The sequence below is a fragment of the Adelges cooleyi genome, unplaced genomic scaffold (genome assembly GCF_023614345.1).
Source record: "Adelges cooleyi isolate 19-005CV unplaced genomic scaffold, UGA_ACOO_1.1 ACOO_flye_CR_arks_rails_tigmint_CR_PRNA_30, whole genome shotgun sequence".
NCBI lineage: Eukaryota > Metazoa > Arthropoda > Insecta > Hemiptera > Adelgidae > Adelges > Adelges cooleyi.
The window spans coordinates 11,642,052-11,659,332 of record NW_026095971.1 but is presented as its reverse complement, the minus strand read 5'-3'; the positions used below and the strand labels follow the sequence as shown (position 1 = coordinate 11,659,332).

At 28.9% G+C, this 17,281-nt stretch overlaps 4 protein-coding genes across 6 annotated transcripts in view; 3 read left to right on the top strand and 1 right to left on the bottom strand.

Moving 5' to 3' along the window:
- The first annotated feature begins 200 nt into the window (after positions 1-200).
- On the top strand, positions 201-4,411 carry LOC126838398 (guanylate kinase-associated protein mars). Its single transcript, XM_050572789.1, has 9 exons — positions 201-606; positions 797-879; positions 1,545-2,037; positions 2,119-2,206; positions 2,341-2,505; positions 2,635-2,788; positions 3,417-3,527; positions 3,794-4,051; positions 4,120-4,411. The coding sequence occupies exons 1-9, from the start codon at positions 593-595 to the stop codon at positions 4,266-4,268; spliced, it is 1,515 nt and encodes a 504-aa protein (XP_050428746.1). The 5' UTR covers positions 201-592; the 3' UTR covers positions 4,269-4,411.
- On the bottom strand, positions 3,637-17,023 carry LOC126838397 (FGGY carbohydrate kinase domain-containing protein). Of its 2 annotated transcripts, none has more exons than XM_050572787.1 (11): positions 16,800-17,023; positions 9,363-9,550; positions 8,951-9,062; positions 6,427-6,670; positions 6,237-6,370; positions 5,987-6,169; positions 5,708-5,909; positions 5,370-5,520; positions 5,172-5,246; positions 4,477-4,760; positions 3,637-4,389 (listed from the first exon to the last, which is right to left on the bottom strand). In XM_050572787.1, the coding sequence occupies exons 2-11, from the start codon at positions 9,534-9,536 to the stop codon at positions 4,302-4,304; spliced, it is 1,647 nt and encodes a 548-aa protein (XP_050428744.1). In that variant the 5' UTR covers positions 9,537-9,550; positions 16,800-17,023; the 3' UTR covers positions 3,637-4,301. The 2 variants fall into 2 exon arrangements, with proteins under 2 accessions (XP_050428744.1, XP_050428745.1); XM_050572788.1 differs by lacking the exon at positions 16,800-17,023 and adding an exon at positions 14,404-14,524 and having other exon boundaries at positions 3,638-4,389.
- Positions 11,256-12,722, top strand: LOC126838401 (uncharacterized). The gene is made up of 2 exons (XM_050572793.1): positions 11,256-11,393; positions 12,002-12,722. The coding sequence occupies exons 1-2, from the start codon at positions 11,337-11,339 to the stop codon at positions 12,590-12,592; spliced, it is 648 nt and encodes a 215-aa protein (XP_050428750.1). The 5' UTR covers positions 11,256-11,336; the 3' UTR covers positions 12,593-12,722.
- Positions 15,848-17,281, top strand: part of LOC126838399 (replication factor C subunit 5) — a 5,806-nt gene continuing 4,372 nt past the window's right edge. The window contains exons 1-3 of one of the 2 annotated variants that reach the window (XR_007685690.1): positions 15,848-16,179; positions 16,637-16,701; positions 16,770-16,897. Coding sequence is in view for 1 of the 2 variants with exons in the window: in XM_050572790.1 (XP_050428747.1) it covers positions 16,151-16,179; positions 16,637-16,701; positions 16,770-16,897 (222 nt within the window). In the remaining variant the exon portion in view is untranslated. The remainder of the gene's footprint in view (positions 16,180-16,636; positions 16,702-16,769; positions 16,898-17,281) is intronic. The other variant, XM_050572790.1, reaches the window with a different exon arrangement.

The window sequence follows — 17,281 nt, the reverse complement described above, 5'->3', positions numbered from 1 at the left end:
TAAGCGATAACGCAACGATGTGGCAGAAATAATTTCCATAACCTAAAATTTAATAACAGTGTAACCAGCTTCCTTCATTAAAGATTTCGTTAACACTTAATTTTATTTTTTACATACACTGTCTTTTAAATGTCATGCGATTGGTCGAAATTCAACTTGAACAAATAACGGTCTCTTTTAACAACAATCAACATTACGATTACGCTTAACGCTGACCACTGTGCAATAAAGAAAATATAAGCTACATGGTCACAAAACCCGTCACTGAATAGTGAATAGTGAGTGGCTAGACGCTAGTACCTACAAACATTTTACTTTTAAGTCGTACTTATCTATTTGCTTTATTTTTGTTTTATCTACCTAGTGGTAAAGTTGCACTGTAACTTTTTTATTTTAACATAATTTTGATATTGTACAATTCTAGTTTAGAACATAATTTCTGTGGTCAGTACAATCTACTAGTGGATGAAACTGAAATTTTAACAGTCATTCCTGTTTACACTATTTAGTGAATTTTCAGTTGACTTTTTATGTTTTAACTTAAGTATTTGTGTATTTTTTTAAATTTATTTCTCATAAACTACCTAACATCATGGCTACGAAAAAGTAAGTTTTTATTTAACTTTTTAAGTTAAGATATATAACATAATATTTTAGGTATAGCAAGATTATTTAGTTTTCTTAAAAATTTAAGTTTGATCACAGTGATTTGGTGCTATTAATGAATTCCCATAACATGTTTTTCATTTATGGGAATAGTACTATTGTGTTTTAATATAAAATTATTTCTACTTAGGACACGTTATGGTCTGAAAGAAAACCGGATTCCTATTGGAAAGAAAAAAGCTAGTATCAAACTTGCAAATGAAAAATTCAAAAGTAAATATAACTTATTAAATGAATTTTCAGTATAACATAATTTTTGTGTGTAATTCTTTTTCTGGTACCCAATATTTTTATGCTGATTTTGAATCTGAAGTCAGAAATCTGCAGACTGTACTATACTCTGTTCTCTGCCGGCACAAGGTTTTTGACTTATAAGCAGTTGTGCAAATATAATATAAAAATATTGTTAATTATTATGTTTGCTTATTAAATAAATAAATAAGAAAGGCAGAAAAGCTTGACAAAATTCAGTCCGTCTCATGCATCCCCACGCTACTCTGCCTAGTTTTCCTTGCACACGTAACGCGACTGTCGGCAACCATCGGATGACATTGTCGTCAGTATTCATCTACAACCGATCGCGTAGAGGGGGATTGATGGGTCCAACAATGCTAGAGGCCTTAATCGAGATACGCAAATCACTACCTTTTTTATTTGGGACAGAGTATATTTCAGAAGTTATAGCTACTCAAGTTTTAGGAATAACTATTGTGCAAGTATGCGAGAAGAGGAGTCCCCGAATTTTTTACTTTAAATTTGTAATCAGCAACTTCTTTAGCAAATAAAATAAATTGCTAAAAAAAGATAGCCCAGTAAATTTGATTTGTTTCTAGTATTTTAACTTATTATTTTAAATAAATATTGAATTATGTTACTAGATGACGATTGTGCTGATGAATGTATTGTAAAGAAAAAGGTAACAAAATCTAACAAAAAATCTGCCAACAGTGAACCCCTTCAAACAATAAATATTAACTTAGAACCTACTAATACATCGTTGGTTATTAAGAAGGAAATTCCCAAATCTAAATTAAGTACCATTACGGAAATTGAAGAAAATACTGCTAAAAACAATGAGACAAAATTAAAGAAAAAGCTAATCCACAACAATGTAAAAAAAAATCAGAGTACATTATCAATTGAGAATAAAGAAAGTATTGAAGAGTCTACAAAGTTAATAAGAAACGTCATTGATGATTTAGACAACACTGTAAATGATATGAAACATACAGTTTCTGAAACACCCGTTGTTTTGAGTCCTTATGTTTGTACTACACGTGGACAGAAGTGGCGACCAAGCCCAAGGAAACCTCCTAAATTATCTGAATTATTTGACAAATATGAAGATAACAGTGTTGCAGATGTTTATAGGTATGCATTTAAATGTGGTTTATCAGCAATATGTTAGTATGATATTTTTATTAATTTTGTTGAAATATTAAATCAAATTAGGAAAAAACTTGATGATAAAACTGTGGAACTACAACAAAAAGCAAAGTTTTGGGCAGAAATTTCTTCAGATAACAACAGTATACCAATAGTTAGTATTATTCAATAATAATATAAAAATAACTAAAAAAAATGGATTCTTTGTTCATAAATATTATTTACTTAGTAAATAAAATAACTAAAATTAAATCTATTGTTAAATTTTACATTCATATAAATTCTTAGGATTTCAAAGATGAAATTGATGTTGTTTGTGGCCAAACAAAACTATTGACAACTGATAAATTTATGCAAATGCGTTCATTAATAGAAGAATTTGATAATAAATCTGGATCAATGCCAATAAAAACTGCAGACTTGGATGGTTTTTGGGACATGTTACTACTACAAGTAATATAATAAAAACTAATTTATAAATTATGAGTTGTAATTTATATTACATTTGTAAAATACCTGTTTCATTTTAATGTTTTAAGCCGAAAAGCTTTATATCCAAAATAAATAAATATTTTCTAATAGGTCGAAAAATTAGAAAATCAATTTAAAGAGTTATCCATGATGAAAAAAAACAATTGGGTTCCTTTGCAACCCGTCGTAAAAAAAGTTATCAATAAAACTGAAAAAACAGTGAAAGTGTCTCAAGTGAAATCCAAATTAACAGAATTTCTTAAAAGTAAGTATATTAAAAAAATATGATATATCTATACAAAACAAAACTTTTTTTTAATATTTTCTTATTATTTAAATTTGTCTAATGAGAGTTAAGCCAATGGAATTTAAGTTGCTTCCTACTAAGTAAGCGGGTAGTATGTGGGGGCGTCAATGTCTGTTTGCCGGAATCGAACCAGACACCGAGTAACAAGTGTGACACATTATACACTGCTTATAATACTTGTAGAACTATTATTAATTATTCTATTGACTTTTTTTTTTTAAGTTAAAAAATATTGTTTGCAAGTATTTAATATTAATAAAGATGTTAGCTACATCTGCAGGTGGCCATATACCCAAATATTTTTTTTAGGATTGGTCATTTCATTTGACTAGTTGGTTCCTCACTGCTGAATTTCCTGATTTACTAATCCAAAAAATAAATTACTCAGTATAAAACTCATACCTAAACTTAAAAATTGTATGCTCGTACAAAATGTACTTGGGCAATAGTTTATCCTTCTTGATTTGTAAAACACTTTTTACCAAGCCTTCTTTCTTCAGTCACCATACATAATACACCACATCAAAATCATTAAATTTATGCCATATACTTAATTTAATGAATATTTTATTTTTCATAACTTTAGATCAAAGAATAAAAGCTAAACCGATGACAACAAACAATGAAAATAACAATCCAACTGATTCTTCAAATTCATCACATTTTCATGAGATGAAATCATCAAATAATACTTGTTGTAAGTCAAAACAACTGTAAAATAATATTTGGTTTCTTTAATTAAAAATATACACTATTTACAACAAAATCATACAAATTGTTAATATTATTATTATATTATGTTGTTCAATAGAAAATACTAGTCATAAAATGTGATTATATGTTGTACCTTAATGTGTAAAAACATTTTTTATAACAGGTACATTTCTAATTGAAGTCATATATTTATATAAATAATAGGTGATTTTTTTTTAAAAATAAAATAAGCAATGTATATGTTTGTAGTGATTTCCAGTACACCAACATCAATTAATCAAAAGAATGTCAGCTTTACACCTATGTTATTAAAAACTATGGAGCTATCATATGTTGCTCGTAGGTCTGGTATGACGCCAATTGTTTTGGCTGATCAACATGTTTCGCCATTAAAACCTGCTTTAAAAAAATCTGCTAAAGAAAAAGGAGTGAAACGTAAAAATATTCATTTTGAATCTCCTAAAGCAACCTCAGACGATTTTGTGACTCCTCAAAATTCTTATAATTGTATGTAGTCAAATTACAAAATTGTAGGTAGTTAATTATGTTTTATTTTATTTAAACTTATATTTTAGGTGATAATGTAAAACACGTACAAGAGAGAATTGCTACTCCGCATAATAAAAGAAACTCCAACAATAAACCAAACAAAACTAGTAGTGAAACAAATGTGAGGCGATCTTCTAGACTAGCTTCTAAACCATCAAAAAATTACAAAATGTAATGGTTTTAACTACTTATCTTGTTTTTTTATCACTTATAGTTTTTGATTTGACATAATATCCTTATAAGTTTGCTGGTTTTTTAACATTTCTAAATAAACTGTGTATTTTCTGTTGTGATACCTATAATTATAATAATATTTTTTAATGATTTGTGTAATTTTTTCCTATTATGTTCGAATATATATATATATGTTTTATGTAAATTACTCTATTGTGTTTATTATTGGCTCTGTTTTTATTCCGTCACTAGCCATTCCAAGTATAGCTTCATGTAATGAATCATACTCTTTTGACGATGCAGCTGCAAGCATAGCTGAGCCAATCAAAACTGGATCATTTTCTGCTGACGTCCAGACTGGTAATCCCACAGTATTAGCTTGAGATTGCAAGAACATTTGATTTTGACTTATACCACCACATACAAGAATTTCATGCACTTGCAATGTGTTATCAACCTTTTCTAAACATTCCATAATGTGCCTTGTCCCATACTTAATTAAAATAGACATTTAAAACAATTATTAACTTATATCAACAATTTATACTTATAGCAATACTAACAGCGACATATTCAAAAATATTTTGCAGAAAGTTCCCAAAAAAGTCGTAAAATAACACTATAAATTGATAGTTTTATTTTTAAATACAAAAAATTACTTAATTTGGGAAGGGATATAAAAACAGAACCCCTTTTAGTGGATATGGCATAGTACATGTATACCAAGTTTCTAAACTGTAAGTTAATAGAACTTTTTACTAAAAATATTTTTAATATTTTAATGGATTCATTTTAAGAAATGAAAGTAATGACATTTGAAAAATTAAATATAAATAATATATAAAACTTTAAAATGTATTAAAGTTTTATATATTTTTGTTATTAGTTCCAAAATAAAACTTACACACAATGATTGTATAGTAGCTAAATATATAAGTCCTAGGTTTTCTTCATTAGCAGAAAGTGATAGCCCAACAATCTGCAAAAAAAAAATCAATTACAGGTTTTGAATTATTTTTACTAAACAACTGAAACATTCAGTTCAAAATGAATTAATAATAAGTAGCACCGTTAATGCAATGCACAAATATTAAATACTTACCATCCCTTTAAGAGAAGGGTCTGCTATTGGCGATCGGTTACCATGAAAATCTGGATAAATATGAAAATCTTCAGTCAAAAAGTCAATTGCCTCGATACCTCTTTTATTTGCCATTTTAAGCAGAAGTTTATTTAAATAGTCTTCTATTCTCCTATTGACAAATCAATCTAGTTAGGAGAAATGTCACCTAACGTAAAGATTAATTTATATATCATCATCCTCTACAGTGTAGAACACTACAGAACAAATACAAAAGTATCAGTGAGACTTATACCACTTATACTTATCATGGAAATTAGACAAAATAACTATTATTTAATTTAAAAACTATATCTAACATGTTTTCAGGAATTGAAATGTTTCTCGTAGCCGGATGTGTATGAATTACGTGGTCAATTAGTTTCCCGGTAGCAGATTGTCCTCCTTCCAAAAGCCACATTCCTGGAACCATTGCACTATAATATGGACCCCAAATACCATTTACAAATACTTCTTTGTTGCTAAGTAACATGTGACAAGTTGATGTGCCACATATCATTACTTAAAAAATAAATAATTATCAATATACCAGAGTACCTAATAATTTTACACTCATTCAAAAATATATAAGTACCTACCTAATCGATTTTGTAAATTATTTGAACATTTATTCAATGCTATACTTATCATTCCCAATCCTCCAGCATGTGCATCTATTAAAGATGTAGCAACTGGTGTTCCAACATCCAGTTCCAATTGTTCTGCTGCTTTGTTTGTTAATCCTGATCCACAACGTTGGCCTGGTTCCAATATTTCACTACCTATCATAAAAACTAATAGTTTTATCTGTACTGCAAACAATGATATTGAAAAATTGAATGCTCTTACCAATTAACCTCCAATTATTTTCACATAGATCTCCTAAACCTATACTTTTAAAGTAGGAACTATCCCAAGTTCCCAAACTAGCTGCTTCAAGATGTGCGCAGTACGTCCATTTGCAAACAACTGTGCAAAGAGATCTTAAAAAAATGTTTTTTAGAATAAGTATGTTTAGATGATACAGTAATTCACAAACCTGGAAAGAGTGTTTGTAGCCTTCCATGTCAAATAATCTGGTAAATCAAAAAGATAGCCAATTTTATTCCAAAATATATTCTTTGGTAAATTATTTTTCAACCAAAGAATTTTCGGAGTCTCCATTTCCAACGATATTTTTCCTCCTACATACTTCAATACATTATGGTTTGTATGATTAATAATATCCGCTTCTTTTTTAGCACGATGGTCCATCCATAATATAATATTTTGTTCTTGTTCTCCTGTAATTACATGATGTGTTTAATGCATTGGATCTATGTAAAATACAAGTACAAAACACCTATTACGGGTTACTAATGAACTCTTTAATATCTAAAATATGTTTATAAAAAAAAACCTTGTTTATTGTATTTTTCCATGATCCTACAGTTTTGTTGTAACCTTTATTAAACATCCCCAGTTTTCCCTATCTCCATTTAGCAGCCACTATACGCAAAATAATCCTTCCTATAATCATTTGATACTAAATATTATATGAAACAATATATTATATCATAATTTATAGTACACTGTTAAAACTTCTTCTTGAAAATTGTGTAGAATAACAAAATCAAGTCTTAGAAGGTAGTAAAGCAGATTATTTATGCAAATTAGATAATTATGTAAATATTCAGTTTAGTACTATTGTAGTCAATGTAAATGTATCAGATAATATTTGTATTACAATTCATATTCGCCGTTCCAACGCAGAATAGACTTTAATCTATTGTGGTTCTACTAATATTTTAATTGTCGGATATTATATCATTAGATTTTTCATAATTAATTACTTTAGGCTATTATTAGCTACCTACCATGTTCTAGATATGTTTAGTAAACAGTGACGGAATATGAAATAAAATCGGCCGGAAAAAAAATTTCAACGGCCCAAAGTACCTCCCTAGTCTGTTCCTTTTTAGTATTCTGTATTTTATGCCTGTAAAAGTATTTAGATAGTCTGGATGTGGTTGTGGATGTTAATGACAGGAACAATCTGGATAAAACGTAAGACGAATGAAGCAGTGCTGAACGAAGTTAGTGAGAGAAGAACAATGATGAAAAGAAAAATAAGGCTAATTGGACATCTGCTAAGGCTCAATCAGTTTATCGCCATCATCATGAAAGGGAAAATAAACGGTAAAAAAAACAGAGGAAAACCGCGTAAATCCATCTTTGAAGAAATCTTCCATCGGATAAGTTTTACCTCTTACCAACAACTCAAAAAGACAGCAAGTGACAGACATGAATGGCTACAACGACAAGACTTGGCCTTTAAAAGCTGATGATGATGAAAGTATTTAGATTTTAAAATGCATAGTACTATGTTATTAATTATTGTTTATATTGTCGCGGCAATTTTTCGAAACTGACTGTTTTTTCATGCTAAAAAGACCTATTCCAACGCACTGATCAATCCAATTACGCGATAAAGATTTTTAAAACCGGTTTGGATTGATGAACAACTTTTCACAAATTTTAACTTAAACTTAAAAAAATTTAACTTTAAAAGTGTAAAAATTTAGAAATATTCAACATAGATAAAAAATTATAACGCTTTTTTCAGATGAATAGATGGAAAAAGTTGTTCACAACATCAAATAAATAGGTATGCAATGGAAATTGAAATTTTTTTTATCAAACTTTTGCCATAACTCAAAATAAATAACTAAAAGTTTTATAACTAGAAAAAATAGTATTTGTTCACTTTAAAATTGCCATATCGCATATTTAAAATGGCTATTTATAAATAATTTTTGTTAAATATTGCCTATCCTTTAACCCTTAATAAATAGCTCTTTCAGTGGCGTAACTGCCGTGGTTCAGTTATAGTTACGCCACTGAGCTCTTTCGGGAACACAAATGAAATTATATTTATTTTAATATTATTTATATTTACTATACTGAAGGTTAATGGAGTCAACTAAATTGTTATACTAAATAATATAAAAAATTATAAGCTTTTTAAAACATAACTTTTTTTGTTAAGACCCACATTTTTTTTGTAAAATAATATTAAATAAGTATGTATGTAAGTGTTTTATATAATAAACATATGACAAGTTAAGTTTTTAGGTTGCTAAAGAATAATTTGAGTACAAAACCAATAAATTCTGAATGGTACTGGAAAAAAACTTATAATTATGTGTAACTTGTAGTTTTAGTATGAAATACCTAGCCTTAAGGTCACGACTGGGTCGCGGCATAAGCGTAGCATGATGCATTTCTCTGGGGAGAGGGGGGGGGCTATAGCCCTCACACAAATTGTAAACATATAGACGGAAAACTTGTGAGGGAATTCCCATACTTGTGTATTATAAACGTATATAATTGATGTATATTAATGGAAGGAGGCTGTAGCCCCCTTAGCCTCCTCTCCCCCTATTCTACGCCAATGGGTCGTTTTCAACCGGGAAAACTCCTGGCCTCCCGACTGCATAAACCGCTACTATCAATAAATTGATAGAAAAGTTCTACACCTAGCTGTATGTTGTAGGTTGCACAAATATAATTTGCTTAGGTACCGTTTTTGCTAACTGATAATGGTTGACCGTTAGTATCGATAACAACTAGCGAACATGTAGCATCAAATCCAATTCCTTTTATTGCGGTTGACGGCACTTCTTTAGTTACATCCTAAAAAAAAGTAGCAATTTACCTTTTAATTAATAGTGTATTTTAGAAAAACATTATAATTAGATAGGCAATGTAAAAGTTTGATCTAAGAGCCGTTATTAGTATTGAATTAAAAAGGTTTAAAAATAATAATATTAGAGGTAACCCAAATCATTGCATTCCATGTTTAAAACTTACCTACTAGTTACTTCGTTTCTTATAGATATAGGTAATACATAATATCTAATATGTACTTACAACGGTCTTAGCCAATGTTTAATAACTAATAAACTAAAACCTGGCTAAATAATTTGTAGGTACCCTTATGACTTTACAACAACATTGCCAAATGTTTTCAGACGATTGTTGGTAAAAATCTGGTTCTGGATTCCATGTTTCAATTTGACAAGTAGATTTCTTTACTATTCGACCGATTTTATCAACCAAAGCTGCCCGCACACTCCCTGTTCCAACATCCACTCCAACAAAATACATTTTCTTTTAAAAACCTATTCATGCATAGATACATAAGTATAAAGTAATAAGTACATGCATAAATATAAATTACAGACATTACTTTAAACTAAATAACTAGGTAGTTTTATAATCGAATAAAATAGTATAAAACACGATTCGCGCGGTATAAATTGTTGTAAACAAACATAATTCTTGAAGGAGTAATCTTTTTATATTTATAGAAATGAATGTATGTCTGTTTGTATGACCATTACGCATTATAAAAAAAAGTATTAGTATACCATTCGTCCAATCGCCATGAAACTTTGGGAAGTTGTTGAGTACACTCGATTGAATGACAGGTGATGATTAAAGGAACAGATCGATTCTATGTACCACGATTCTGGGGACGCTATTAAACATTTTCACGATTCGAACCGGATCTGGGGCTGGGACTGGGATCATTGAGTAAGCGGGGCCCATAATCAATATAATGTAATGTACATATTACCGCCCCGGTAGAACAATGACGCAACTGCAAAATTTGGTAAAATTGACTAAATGCTTCAATGTGTTTAGATAAAGCGAACGCATAAGGTAGAAAAACGACGTAACTGTAGTTGTAATAATTTCCCAAGACCCAATTTCATAATTAATTGTGCATTCATGAATTATTAACGCTTTAGTGAAAATAATTTGGTTTTTTGGTTCTCCTGTAAAATTCAATTATTGCAGTTGTGTCATCGTTCTAGCGGGGCGGCGATATGTAGATCCAAAAAAAAACCGAGACAGGGTACAATGTACAGCCTGGAGAAATGACTTTTTTTTAATCTTACTTGTAATTATTTTACTTAGCCCTGGCAAACTAAATCACGGGAAACGCCGGGTCGGGCGTTCCCGGGCTACAGCTTGTAGCTTATATTTTTTTAGAGAGTTAAGCCAAATTTAAAATTAGCTATTTATTAAAATGTTATAGGTTAACGTATGTAAATGAGAGAAAATAATTTTAAACAACGGGCTCTCGTCCCTATTTAAAAGCATCTAATATTTTTTCGAAGAATAGAGTTTATATACGATACTAATTTATGTGGTAGATGGTAATAGTAGTATATGAAGGCACTTTAAATCATTGGAGAAACTAGTTTTTTAACACTTCTAGGCCCAATTATAGTAATTCCCTTCCTTCGTCCAAAAACAATTTTAATTACTATTTATGCTATCATCTATATTATGTATTTTTATAATCTTATAAGCTATACTTTTATTGAAAAGTTGTTATTCAAGAAACTGTGTATCTTAGATTCTTAGGCTTTAGCGGTTGATTTAAAACTATAGCTAACTTAGAGCCAACAAAGAACAACAACGTTCTTACACATTTTTCAGATTTGAATATAAAATAAAAGCCAGTTAGGATGTTTTTCTTGGTTTTGGAGGGAAAATGATAAACGTTTTAAAGTTTTAGACAATAGTATGTTTTTTTTAAATACATTATTTACCTACTACGTGTTCTTTCAAAGGTCTATTGTCTATTAAAATATGTCATACGTGTGTAAATTTTTTAAATATGTGTATTATGCGCATGAATGTATTGTATTGCGTTCCATTCGACAATTCTATGTAAAATTTACCAGATGCCTAATAATTTGTTCAATTAAAAACAATATCTATTAACTTAATAAGGTATTTAAAATTTTGGAGTTTTTGTTTTTAAACACTTGCAAAACACTTTTTTTTGTTTTGTAAAGTATAAAAAGCAGTATTATTTAAACTAAGGTAAGTCTGCTAATAAAATCAAACGTTTAAGCGTGTTACGTTCAGATTATCATCAGTATTTTTAATATGAAAAGTTTTAACGAATTTTCCGTTGTAGTGATAATAGGGTTTATGATATTGCAGGTAAAATGATATACAGTAATTATTTTTTAATTTACAATTATTATTTGTATTACATTCCTATATATTTGGTTGAAAAATCGTTTTAGACTTTATAATAATAGAATAAAACGTTTTATTTAATGATTTCTGAGAGGTATCATTTTTAACAAATCATTTTGTATGTTTGTTAATATGATGAAATTCCACATTTATGATTGTTGTACTTCTTTATTTTTAATAGCATAAAAATCAATAATTAGTATATTTTCAACGAAAATTCGTATTATAACTAATGATGAATAATAATGATATAAGGATATTTTTAGTTGAGTGCGTAGACTAACAATTTTTTCTTCTGACTATATATGGGTAAAAATTAATTTTATTATGCAAATAGGATGTAGGACCATACTGGTAGGCACTTACTTATAAATTATAATACTATACCTATAGGTAACTTATATCATATATGTTTAAATATATAAATATCACTATAATGAGATACTAATAATTCAATTTTCATAGATTTGGTGTCATATCATAGTGAAATATTTCTATCACAAATTAGTGTGTTTATGAAAAACTAAATTAAATTAATAAACCTAAAACTCATTAGCCATAATTTATAGGTTGCATTTAGTGGGAATGCTGATAGACCATCCAACAATGACATACCTGCTAAAGAGTCTACACAGAGTGAAATGAATTCGTATGGAAGTGGAACACATCATCATGATCGTGACGATATTTCTGAAATTTGGGAAGCGACATTAGAAGACAAAGATGTGTGGGGTCTCTTGACACTTGTATTGAACTCTGTGAAAAATGTTGCTACCAATGAAGTGGGATCCGACACTATGCGTTCATTGAATAATTTCTACAAAGAAGTCAGAACAAATAAAGAAAGTAACGAAGTATTTAAAATGTTCGGCCAAGTAGTTTTAACATTCTTAAAAATTGCTGAAGCTAGCTCTGGACTAGATGGCAAGACAAAGGAATTGATAAGTCGCTTTCGTAATGATGAAAATAAGAGACTTCATTTGGAAAAAATTCTTTCACGAACCATTAATTTGTTATCAAATGATGTCACTCGTAAAAACTTAGAAGTAATGGCCAAGGAAGGTACAAACTTACTTAACCCAAGTTCAAACGATAAAAAAATAAGTAATATGCATTCAGGAATATCTAAGCAGTTTTCAAGAGGAACCAAATTCATATAATTATTTAATAGTTAGTAAATAATTTATATTTTTTACTAAAAAAAAAGTAATAAAAGTTCATAATTATGTTTGTAATGCTATACCCAATATTTACAGAGAAAACGAATAAAAACTACTGCAATTGTTTACAGTCTAGACTATTTATTATTTATAAGTGATAACCCTTTCGGTAATGAATTTAATTTAACTAAATTTAAATTGTATCTTTTGAAATAAAATAATAATTAAACAAATAAAAACAGACACCCAAAAAATGGGACACTAATCGCTATCATTGAAAAAAAGTTAATAAAATCAAAAATGGGTTTAAAAAAAGAAATAAGAGTTTATAATAAGAAGTCAATCTTCTGACTTAATACAAAATATAAAATACAAATTTAATTAAATAGAACATATTTTGATAGCATGTTGTATAGTACACATGTTAATTTTACCAGGAATCGTAACCATAAATTGCATAATCATAAACTACGCTATATAATTTGTTTCCAGTGGCGGGTCATATGTCACTGCCACCTTATTTAAAAGTGGAGTTTTTCCAATCGGTTATGGGCCACCGGTGGAATTGCTTGTTTGTTTTAACTTTTAATATCAATAGCTATAAAAAAAACATCGTTTAAATATTTAAATCAAATCCTATGACAAAATGAAATACCTAATGCTATTTATTATTTAAATATTACATTTTAACATTACCGAACGATGCCTTAGTAGATAAGACTATACGAGTATTATCTACTGAGTAATAGTAAATGTGTTCATGCATATTCGTTGTTTATTAGTGAAATAATATATTTCTAAGAAACGAGTACAATGATTTTGAGTTTTAATATGTAATGTGAAAGCGATTGGAATACAATTTAAGGGTAAAGAACGTAGTTTTCGAGACGGTTTATTTGATTTAAGACGGGCTTGTCAGAATTGTAGCTTTTTCTCCTTTTTTATTCTATACCAGATATCTAAAATTAGAGTCCCTTGATTTGTATTTCTATAGGTTAGTGGTTTCTGTAAAGTCACTGCCAACGTCCTACAATACCCTCGTAGGCTAATCGCTAAATTTTTATTTGATAAGCTTTATATTCTGTCTATAAACATTGAACACAATATCTCAGTTAATTTATTATTTAAGCTGACCAAGATGTAGGTATTAGTGTATTACTAGGTTCAATACTCAAATAGGTAATATTATACTGGTCATATCTAATTTTGAACCCAACTACATTTTTGTTGTATCTATGTGCATTGTAATTTGCTTATATCATTTTAAATATTGTAAATATTTTTGTGAGCCTGCCTCGCCCGCAGAGGTAAACAGGTTTTTCTTGTTTATAATTGTAATTTTGTTGAATAAACGGCATCGGAGACCGTAGGAAATTGGAAAGTAATGCCCCGCTGGGTAGACCTCCGGTTCTCTACGGATGCACATGAAGGGGAAAAAAAAAGATCATTTACAATGGATATAGCTACTGCCTAAAAGTTCAGTAAAACGCGTTTTATCCAACATCTAGCAGAGGTGAACAACTGAGCGAAATTACACGTCTTTACTGCGCATGTTCGATAACTTCTGCAGTCTGCACAGGCCACATCTGCAGTGCACTGCAAACGTGTGCGTTTGTACAATATACTATGTAAGTTTGCTCGGCCGTTGACCTCGTAGTCCATAGATGTCAGATCTCAGATCATTCCTTAATTTTGTGGTCTTATATTATGTCGATTGAATGTTATCATATTTAATAAAAGATATGATAATTAAATTCAAAATTTGCCAATATTTTTTTTTAGTAAAAAAAAGACATTTTTTTTGTACCTACCTATTGTTTTGTGGTGTTTATTAATGAATAATAATCGGATATTATAAAAAAAATTATATGATGAGTAACACCTCAAATTAAGGCCAAAGCTAACTGCTACGGACGAGTAACGACGAACTACTGCAAACTGCACTCTCAAGAGTTCAGATCTCAGGCCAAACTTGATGTGTTACTATTACCCCTGCCTAATTCTTTCTTCTTACACGCTGGTTATTTTATATTACAATATGCTGTATGACGTGTAATAGATAACAATAACTAATAAGAGCGTAAACGTATATTAGTGTTTAGATAGCAAAGTTATTGGGTGTTAACCATGAACTAAGATAACTAATTATAAAATTACAATTATTTCCGTATGGCGTATAATAAAATAATAATTAATTTTACTTAAAAGTGTACCAACAGTTTAAAGATTCAAAAGAAGTATATTTTTAATCAGTATGTTGTACACTATAACTGTATAATGTTTTAGACTTGATATTTTCTAGAATCTAACAGGAATCTAAGCTATCAAGTTGTATACCTCGATCTACACCTCTCGTTATGATTTCCTAACCTTATAGGTTGGAAAGCATAACAAAAATATAGGTACTAAAATAACAAAAATAATAATTTTTTTATTATATTTTTCAATTTGTCCGACATGTATATTTGTCGATGCCGATATTGGTTAATAAATACCAAAGCTTAATTATGTGTGGTAAGTGGTCCCTACGGCCTACTTCAAAACTGTTCTCATAGACAGCGTTTTTATTACCCCTCTTCTGTTTCATACCAGTCTATCATACTGTGTTGGAAGGGTGTACGACAAATGGAAGATTTTCGTAGAAGAAAAAACGACGCTATGGCCTATGCAATTTATAATATGGTTAAAGATCTATGAAAATCTTCACTTTCTCTTACTCGATGTTCGCTTTCGTAATCTCAAAAGAAGTATAAAAAAAAAATTGTGTAATGATATTCTTCTGCTTAGGCCTTAAATCATAATTCTTAATATACAATACTATAAGTATAATGATATATGGACCTAATATTATGGTCAAAGGCTCCTGTAAGAATTACACTGCAACCCACGATTAAAATTCTGTGGTGCTATACTAGTGCCTAGTACCTGAGAACCTCAGTCATTTTGCTATTATAGTGACAATAGCAAATCACTAGTTAGGTCATTAGGTCAGTATTTTTTTTTCCGTATAGTTAGTACCTTTCTCGGAATTTAATTTATTATGTATTTTGTAATTTTAACTATTATAATGGTTTAAGAACTATTGATCGTGGAAGCCTATAACAGCAGCTTATCACACAATGTTACCCGTTACACTGATAAAATTTGGCGCGAAAATGTAATCAAACAAAATAATATTTAGAATGTATAACCTAAAATATTCGCCAATCGGTATTCGGTCTTCGGATTTCAGTATAAGGATTTCACCATGACTACCTATTCTGTGATTTTACAATTCACTACAGAATATACTGTATTGTAAATATTACAAATGTTCTCAATTTTAAATTAATTATTATTAAAAGTATTTTAAAGTTGCATCAATACATTCAAATTACGTTTGTAATCTTAATTTATAAATTACACTTATTCACATTTAAAAAAAAATATCATTCATACTTGTAATTGTTGTTTACTTTTATACCTGTCTTGTTACTCAATATTTTTCTTGTTGAAATAATAAATACTAAATAAATAACTTATTGAACTACTTATTTCATAGTTTCAACAGCATTAAGTATGACTAAAGCTAAGCCAAATTTGCCTTGGTAAGTTAAATACACACTTAAATATTTTATTCCATGTGTGTAAAATAATGCCTGATACCTACCTAAATGAACTTATAGTAAGCCATAGAGTGGTATGAAAATATAAACAGAGTACTTATGACCGTCTCCACCAACTCTACTTAGAATTTAAGGGTAGTTAAACAATACTGAAACTATAGGGTAAATTGTGCTTAAAATTTAAGTTTAATTAGTGCAAACGGCCATTAGAGGTACATTTACAAGCTCTTTGTGTATTATAATTATAGTATATACTGAATATGAAAGATATAATAGTTTATATTAAGTATACTTAGTATAACTTTAGTTGGTATATTATGTATACATATTTCATTAATAGGTAGTTTAATAAAATTTAAATTGTAGTTTTATAAAATTAGTTTATAGTACTTTATTGTGATGGCTGTATTGGTAGTATCAATTTATTTATTTTTTTTAGGGTTGAGAAATATCGTCCAAATACATTAGATGATTTGATTTCACACGAAGATATTATCCAGACAAGTATGCAATACAATTTATAAGAAAGATTATGTTAAAATATTTACATTTCTTATAATGTTATTATTTAGTTGGTAAATACATTAAAGAAGATCAGTTACCTCACTTGTTGTTTTACGGGCCACCCGGAACTGGAAAAACTAGTACAATCTTAGCATGTGCTAAACAATTGTATACACCAGCACAGTTTCGCTCAATGGTATGTTACTCTATTATGAAGAAAGTTATAGTAATCAATGGTAATTTAAAATTAAAATTGTTATGTATAATATTAATATGAATACACTTTTAAATATGACTGTACATTGCTTAAAATGATACTGTAGCCTGTATCTCTTATTCAGATAATATTTTTTAGTATTTTGAAATATCTATTTTGTTATAATTATTGTATTATCAAACATGTTGATAACCTTTGGTTTTTTTTTTAAATTAAGTAAATTCTTATCTTGTGAATACATTACAATAATGTTTTAAAAGTTAATAATGTCATGGGTGATATTGTAGTACTTTTTAAAATGAACAATTTATAAACAAAATCTTCTGTTATATTCGTTCACAAAAATATATTTAAAAATACTAT

Coding starts and splice junctions, on each gene's coding strand:
- LOC126838398 (XM_050572789.1), top strand. Junction 2,789..3,416: donor ATTAACAGAATTTCTTAAAA/GTAAGTATATTA, acceptor TCATAACTTTAG/ATCAAAGAATAAAAGCTAAA. Junction 3,528..3,793: donor ATCATCAAATAATACTTGTT/GTAAGTCAAAAC, acceptor ATATGTTTGTAG/TGATTTCCAGTACACCAACA.
- LOC126838397 (XM_050572787.1), bottom strand. CDS start 9,536: ATGTATTTTGTTGGAGTGGATGTTGGAACAGGGAGTGTGCGGGCAGCT. Junction 5,910..5,986: donor TAATTTACAAAATCGATTAG/GTAGGTACTTAT, acceptor TTATTTTTTAAG/TAATGATATGTGGCACATCA. Junction 5,521..5,707: donor ATTTCAATTCCTGAAAACAT/GTTAGATATAGT, acceptor ATTTGTCAATAG/GAGAATAGAAGACTATTTAA.
- LOC126838401 (XM_050572793.1), top strand. CDS start 11,337: ATGAAAAGTTTTAACGAATTTTCCGTTGTAGTGATAATAGGGTTTATG. Junction 11,394..12,001: donor TAGGGTTTATGATATTGCAG/GTAAAATGATAT, acceptor CATAATTTATAG/GTTGCATTTAGTGGGAATGC.